The 8122-nt window shown below is 47.0% G+C and overlaps 1 protein-coding gene across 1 annotated transcript; it reads left to right on the top strand.

The window, feature by feature from the left end:
* Positions 1-67: 67 nt before the first annotated feature.
* LOC125287310 (flocculation protein FLO11-like) lies at positions 68-6734 on the top strand. Its single transcript, XM_048232936.1, has 7 exons — positions 68-147; positions 261-402; positions 713-2019; positions 2116-2250; positions 4186-4317; positions 4901-5023; positions 6616-6734. The coding sequence occupies exons 2-7, from the start codon at positions 271-273 to the stop codon at positions 6647-6649; spliced, it is 1863 nt and encodes a 620-aa protein (XP_048088893.1). The 5' UTR covers positions 68-147; positions 261-270; the 3' UTR covers positions 6650-6734.
* Positions 6735-8122: the final 1388 nt, after the last annotated feature.

Below are 8122 nucleotides of genomic sequence, written 5' to 3'. Positions count from 1 at the left end.
TTGAGTTTACTCTGATTATCTACTTCCTTCTATTCCACCCAATCCCCTCTCTGAAATCTCACAAAGGGTCCGCCCCATCTTCAAGAGGCTGAGGAGATTATTTAAAAAGAAGGAGAAGAAGAGTGTAGAGCCTGCCCCCCCTCAGACGTAAGCTTTATGACACTTTAGAACCCTCTCTCTCTCTTTCTCTCTCAAACACACTGTGGCCATATGTGTGAGTTAGTGTGCTTTTGACTAACACACTGTTTTCTCCTGCTTAGGGTCACCCGCATGCTAGAGGAACCGATTAAAGACGAGGCCCCATCACCAGAATGTGAGCCTGAGGTCCCTGCCACCACCATCACATCTAATGCCCCTCAGGACCTCACAAAGGAGGAAGAGAAGGAGGAGAGGAAGGGGGAGGTACCGGTAGTTTTTTCTACGATCCTTGGTCTTTCTGTAGCTAAGCCCCAGTTTATACAGTTATTAATACTGAGCATGAAGTCAGCTGAACTAATCTAAATAAGGCTTGTTCTCGTGCATGCTGTTGGCAGTCTATGGGAGATGATGATCCATGATGGGACTTTTAGTTTGACTCTCCTGATCTAATGCTCAGCGGGTTTACTCATGGAAAAGCTGCATGCAATTTAATTTGACCTCTGAGATGAAAGCTGCAGGGAATCTTGAGGAGAATGTATAAATGACCCATGTTGTGAATGTTCCATATTGCCAGGAAAGCCCTGTTTGGGCAGAGAGGGTGAGAGGCCCAAGGCATGGGACGCCCCAAAGTCTCAAGGAGGAGGACGTCATGATGGAGGACAAGGAGGGAGGACCCTCATCCAGGGCCATCAGCTGCTCTCACTCCCCAGTCACGGAGACCTCATCCAGGGCCATCAGCTGCTCTCACTCCCCAGTCACGGAGACCTCATCCAGGGCCACCAGCTGCTCTAACTCCCCAGTCACAGAGACCTCATCCAGGGTCACCAGCTCATCTCATGTCCCTGTGACAGAGACCTCATCCAGGGTCACCAGATCATCTCATGCCCCAGTCACAGACACCTCATCCAGGGTCACCAGCTCGTCTCATGCCCCTGTGACAGAGACCTCATCCAGGGTCACCAGATCATCTCATGCCCCAGTCACAGAGACCTCATCCAGGATCACCAGCTTGTCTCATGCCCCTGTGACGGAGACCTCATCCAGGGTCACCAGATCATCTCATGCCCCAGTCACGGAGACCTCATCCAGGGTCACCAGATCATCCCATGCCCCTGTGACGGAGACCTCATCCAGGGTCACCAGATCATCTCATGCCCCAGTCACGGAGACCTCATCCAGGGTCACCAGATCATCCCATGCCCCTGTGATGGTGACCTTATCTGGGGTCACCAGATCATCTCATGCCCCTGTGACGGTGACCTCATCCAGGGTCACCAGATCATCCCATGCCCCTGTGACGGTGACCTCATCCAGGGTCACCAGATCATCTCATGCCCCAGTCACGGAGACCTCATCCAGGGTCACCAGATCATCCCATGCCCCTGTGACGGTGACCTCATCCAGGGTCACCAGATCATCCCATGCCCCTGTGACGGTGACCTCATCCAGGGTCACCAGATCATCCCATGCCCCAGTGACGGTGACCTTATCCAGGGTCACCAGCTCCTCTCATGCCCCTGTCACGGAGACCTCATCCAGGGTCACCAGATCATCTCATGCCCCAGTCACGGAGACCTCATCCAGGGTCACCAGATCATCCCATGCCCCTGTGATGGTGACCTTATCTGGGGTCACCAGATCATCTCATGCCCCTGTGACGGTGACCTCATCCAGGGTCACCAGATCATCCCATGCCCCTGTGACGGTGACCTCATCCAGGGTCACCAGATCATCCCATGCCCCAGTGACGGTGACCTTATCCAGGGTCACCAGCTCCTCTCATGCCCCTGTCACGGAGACCTCATCCAGGGCCACCAGATCATCTAATGCCCCTGTGACGGTGACCTTATCTGGAGTCACCAGCGGCTCCTCCCTAGACCGGTTTGTGCTGTCATTACTGCACACTTGACACAATCACGCAGCGCACATTCATACAGTATGTCAACATTTAACTGTGCTGAACTCGTCTTTTCACAGACTTGCAGTCCAGGTGATGGGCCATTCTGGAGACAGAGCATCTAGGGGCAGGAGCAGAAGCCCCTGCTCAGCCCTAACGACCCCCAGGTCCCCCAAGGCCTTACTCCACCAGTACCTGCAGCTGGAGAGCAGAGGGTAGGTCACCCAATGACCACATCATCGTCACAACTTCATCCAGAGACCGTTTACACACAAATGCACACACACACACACACAAACACACACACACACACACACACACACACATTTACCCTTGGGCACATTTGGTAAATCAAACTTGATACCTGGACGGTGTTCTATCTATTAGCCTAACTAACTTGATTTTATTGTCGGGAACACATTATGTTTGCGGTTTTTATATAGGCAGTTAGTTTCGCTCCTTGATTGTGACGGGCTGAGCCATGATTGAAACCCCTGTAAAATACTCTTAGCCTCTTAGCTGATGTAAAGTCACTGTAAAGCACTGCCTCTTGGTGCTTACGGCTTACTTCTAAAACTGATAGTTCCGGTCCTTGATTGTGATTGGCTGAATCGCGTTCAATGCCGTTGTAAAATCCAGCACAAACATACACCTTGACCGCATTCCATTCTATATTACTGCGCTACCATAACTTCATACAAAAGTTAAAGTAGCTGCGTCTCGACGTTGCTTGGCAACCATTCAGATAAAGGAAATATATTTCTTGTTGGAAGAATGACTATCTATGAATAAATCGTTAAATTTCTCGTTGCTTTGCCTTTACTTTATGAAACTTTGCCAGGTATTTATAGCAACAGTTTTAGAAAAGCAATAAGCCATTCGAGTCCGTAGGTTACGCTGATTCTACAACAGCTAAGGGGGGGTTTTAGAACTCCGCTAGCGCGTCGTGCCTAACAACGCCCCTTAGCTGTTGTAGAATCAGCGTAACCTACGGCCTCTCGGGGCATACTGCTTAAATTTGCACTGGGTTGGGTGGGTGACGTGACTTGATGTCCTTCCCCCTGCAAACTTCACTGTACAATAGAGACAGTAGAAGATAAACATGATACTATAATCAGGGCTTTGAACCGGTTCAAGGAACGAAAACGAAAACTGGGAACTTTTTGTATTTTACAGGGAACAGGAACGAAACCGGAAACGTTATTATTTTTTATGTTCTGGAACAGGAACACTTATTTAAAAATAATGGTAACCGGTTAATACGGTTTTATTTAAGTTCCTCAAAGTTTTTCGTTGCCTAAAAAAAAAAGTAATTATTTTCCTGCGCATGTTACCATGACGGCTGAGGTTCACTTCCTGTGTGACATCACATCAGACATTCGCTGACTGTATGGAGAAAGAGCGGTGGATTACAAAGTCTCCACTCCACATCTTAAATAAGGGGTAAATTACGATCCATCGTTAATTAAAACGCTCATTCAAACACAATAACAATAGCTATATTTGTCGACTCCGCTAATGATGGACTAGCGAACATTTGGCTAAATGGCGCCAACACCTCTGTTTGCCTAATGCACAGATGGCTTGTTACGGTATGAGTAGGCCTACTGGATGGCCTTTCCCCCCGACAGTTGGAATTTGTTGTAAATTATATAATAATATAATTATTATTATTTAATAATGGTTGTAATATTATTACATTTGGTTTAAGCTGGATGAGAAAGATGTGACAATTCTATAGCATTAAACAGCTGACAGGAACGAAATTAACCGTTCCGGGAACAGTATTTTTTTGTTCTAACCGGTTCGGGAACGTCAATTTATTGGTGGAACACATAACCGGAAACATTATAATTCCGTTTCTGTTCGGAACGAACCAATTGGGAAAAAAAATCGGTTCAAAGCCCTGACTATAATACTAAATACTACATACTAAACAGTAAATACTAAATAAATTTGCACTGGGTTGTCCATGGGTGACGTGGCTTGGTTTCCTTCCCCCTGCAAACTCCACTGTACAATAGAGGCAGTAGAAGATAAACATGATTCTAAAATACTAAATACTAAATACTACATACTAAACAGTAAATACTAAATACATTTGCACTGGGTTGGGTGGGTGACGTGGCTTGGTCTCCTTCCCCCTGCAGGCTGCCCAACCTGGGGCAGACGTGCTACATCAACGCCGTGCTGCAGTGTCTCATCCACCTGCAGGCCCTCTGCTCCCAGCTGCTGCTGCAAGAGGCTGTGTGGAGAGTCAAGCCGGAGGCCCTGCTGATCAGGTAGGAATCACTCTCTCTCCATGTCACGCTATCTTTCTCTCTCTCACTCTCTCTCTCTCTTTCTTTCTCTCTCTCCTTCTTTCTCTCTCTCTCTCTCACTCTCTCTCTCTCTCACTCACTCACTCGTTTGCTCGCTCACTCACTCACTCGCTCGCTCGCAAATGTAATAAAATTTTCACTTGTTCACTCACACACATACTCTTATATTCAATCAAATTTACACTCGTGCACACACACACAGAGACTGCTTCATATCCTGCTGACACCAATAACGTGATGTTGAGCAGGTCAAAACACGACTCTCAGGAGGCTTTTCTCATCTCTGTCATTTACTCACCTCCATCTTCTAACTCTCTGTTCTCTCTCTCTTTTATATCTCTCTTCCCCCTTCCATCCCTCTCATCTCTTCTTTTATACCTTTTCCATCCCTCTCCTCTCTTCTTTTATATCTCTCTTCCCCCTTTTCCATCCCTCTCCTCTCTTCTTTTATACCTTTTTTCTATCCCTCTCCTCTCTTCTTTTATATCTCTCTTCCCCCTTTTCCATCCCTCTCCTCCCCCTTGTCTTCATCGTCTCTCTGTAGTACCTTCGTGGGACTCTTGCGGCTGCGAGGGTCCACTGATATGGACGTCAAGGCAGCAGTTGTCTTCGAGTTTAAGGAAAACATCGCCCAGCACAACCAGGAGTTTGAGGGGACTCCCAGAACGTGAGAACAGACACACACACACACACACACACACACACACACACACACACACACACACACACACACACACACACACACACATGACGACTTAGCGATGTCCACAGATGCTACATTTACCTTGTGGACTTGGCAAATACTTTTATCTAAAGTGACTGATAACACAATACAAGACGTATATTTTCATCAGTATCAAGCAGCTAGTGACTGTAGCTGAGGATCTTAGTGTAGTTAGGGTGACAAGTGGAGCTACAGGAACAAGGGTGCTGGACTTCTCTATCGTTCTGCTGGTGTGGCCTGTAGGGCTTATTTCTAGAAAGTGTCGTTTGCTAACTTGAGTCGCAAGCTTGGTAGTTCGCTCCATCGTTCTTGGATTTGGTGTTTCTAGAAAAGGAAGTTCGAACTCTCAATGGACGCAAAGTTTGGTCGTTTGAACTACTGCCCCTAGGCAGTCGCGCTTGTGTCGTTCCTTGGTAGTTCCTGTTGGTGTCCGGAGCGCCTAACCAAAAATCACAACCGCCTAACCAAAAATTGCGAAGTGGATGTTTATCTTGTGATTCAATGATTGATCTATCCTGTAGCTTAATTTTGATTAAGACACTGACCCCTACTTGGCTCATTCTTGCTATTTATGTTAATTTGAGTATTGCCTTGCTTTGAGTATTATAATCTTCACAGACTCTTACAGCAGTGATACATGGTGTAGTGGCTAAAGCAGATGACTTGTTATCCCAACGTTGTAGGTTCGATTTTGTTATGATGTGAGATTTTCCTCTTGCTTCTCGCTACCTGCAGGTGAACTAGTGTGACACATAGATTCAATTGTTTTTGACTGATGTCTTGTAGGCCTACCTATGGTCTCTCGATGTAGAATAACTATATACATAAATATGTATGGTCAAAACCTATTGTTGTGTCTCGTAGGCCTACTCTTACTCAGAGGTGAAAAGAAGAGATAAAATGTGAACTCCGGCCGAGCGCGTAGTGCACTGACGCGCTGCCGTTTAGCCACGAGACAATTGATACTATTTGCTATACCCAGACATTTGTCCAGGCTATATATTTTTCCAACATAGATATTTAACACAAATAATGGCACATGGTCGGCTTCAGTAAAATGTTTTATATAGGCCTACTTGCAATAGGTTTAGGTTTTTGCAGATGACGATGACATTGCCAGCATTAATCTCTCGGTTTAAATTAGAAAAATGTCAACATAGGCCGTGGCAGAGAATTTCTAGGGGGTGGGGTATTACACGTTGCCACTGTTTTCCACCAATGATATGTATCGCTGCATCATCAACAACGTTGTTGGAACTACAGTGTTCGAACGTCGAAGGTAGCGAATTGCGACACAGGTACGATGCTTTCTGGAAACAGGTGTAACAATGTCGTTGTTTGGTCGCAAGTTGCGTCGTACCATGGTAGTTAAGCAACGTCGTTGCTAACTTTTCTAGAAACGACCCCCTGAGCAGGATTACCATTGCAACAACACATCCTCAGTAGGGTAAACCTAACCTGTCTCACGACGGTTTAATCCCAGCTCACGTTCCCTATCATGTGTTTGTGTTATTGTCATCTGCATGTGTGTGTAGGACGCCCATGAGTTCCTCTCAGAGTGTCTGCTGAGGCTGAGTGTCATTAGCCAGGAGCTGGCCATGGGGGACGTGGCCTATCAGTGCCCAGTGGACACTCTGCTCTCCTTCCAGCTCCGCTATATAAGAACTTGTCAGAGGTCAGTGTCGCTTTAAAGGATGAGCAGACGTAAATAAAAAAGATAATGTTTTTTTCCCTTTATATTTTGCTAATCTCTTCTGCATTTTTGTTTGTCTATTTGTGTGTGTGTGTGTGTGTGTGTGTGTGTTGTGTGTGTGTGTGTGTGGTGTGTGTGTGTATGCGTGTGTTGTGTGTGTGTGTGTGTGTGTTGAGCAGCTGTGGAGTTGAGAGCTCGAGGGATGAGCTTAACACCATGTTCTCCCTCGACCTGGTTGAGCATGGATCAGTGAAGGACAGCCTCCAGCTCTATTTCGCTGTAAGTGTTATCAACACACTTCCTATAATCACACACACACACACACACACACACACACACACACACACACACACACACACACACACACACACACACACACACTCCTCATACACACACACTTCACATGTGTTCTGTATGTGCACAGGAGACTGCAGTGGAGTTTCGGTGTGATTGCTGTAACGGTCGGGGCTCCACCCTGAGGTGCCATTTCCACACTCTGCCTCAGTGAGTCACTGACACCTTCACTGCCACGCCGAACATTCTTTCAGTTCACATCAGCCTCCGTAGCAATGGGGTGCATGATTGTTCCTTCCCCGCTACACCTTCCTTTAACTCTTTGTGTCTGTCTGGCTGTAGGGTGCTGATCCTCCATCTGAAGAGGTTCTGTCCCCTGACCCTCACAAAGCAGCATCAGGCGGTCACACTGGACCCCAGCCTGAACCTGAGGGCACGGGGCGAAAGGTGAACAGATATTACACACACACACACACACACACACACACACACACACACAGATCCACACACACACACAGATCCACACACACACACAGATCCACACACACACACACACACACACACACACACACACACACACACACACACACAGGATCCACACACAGATCCACACACACACACACACACACACACACAGGATCCACACACAGATCCACACACACACACACACACTCACAGGATCCACACACAGATCCACACACACACATACACACAGGATCCACACACGCACACACACACACAGATCCACACACACACACACACACACACACACACACAGGATCCGCACACACACACACCCACACAGGGTACATACAGCACATACAGAAATACCAGGACAAGCTAATCCATGTATTTTGAACAGGACTGAAGAGGCCATTCGGACTCCTTCTCCTCCAAATAGAGGTACGTCATGTCCGTTTTGATTGGTTCACATCCTGCTCCTTACAGTTTGATCTTACAGACTCCTACAGACTCTTATAACCCTAGTGGATGACACCTGCCGCACTAGCTAGCGGTTGGTTAGGTGATGTTTGCAGTAAGTGACATAAAATGTT

The sequence above is a fragment of the Alosa alosa genome, chromosome 22 (genome assembly GCF_017589495.1).
Source record: "Alosa alosa isolate M-15738 ecotype Scorff River chromosome 22, AALO_Geno_1.1, whole genome shotgun sequence".
Lineage (NCBI taxonomy): Eukaryota > Metazoa > Chordata > Actinopteri > Clupeiformes > Clupeidae > Alosa > Alosa alosa.
The sequence above is the reverse complement of the archived record's forward strand: the minus strand, read 5'-3'. Positions and strand labels throughout refer to the sequence as shown.

Excerpts from the sequence above, each read along its gene's own strand:
- LOC125287310 (XM_048232936.1), top strand. The coding sequence starts at position 271 with ATGCTAGAGGAACCGATTAAAGACGAGGCCCCATCACCAGAATGTGAG. Across the intron at positions 2,251-4,185 it reads CTGCAGCTGGAGAGCAGAGG|GCTGCCCAACCTGGGGCAGA; the intron begins GTAGGTCACCCA and ends TTCCCCCTGCAG. Across the intron at positions 5,024-6,615 it reads TTTGAGGGGACTCCCAGAAC|GACGCCCATGAGTTCCTCTC; the intron begins GTGAGAACAGAC and ends ATGTGTGTGTAG.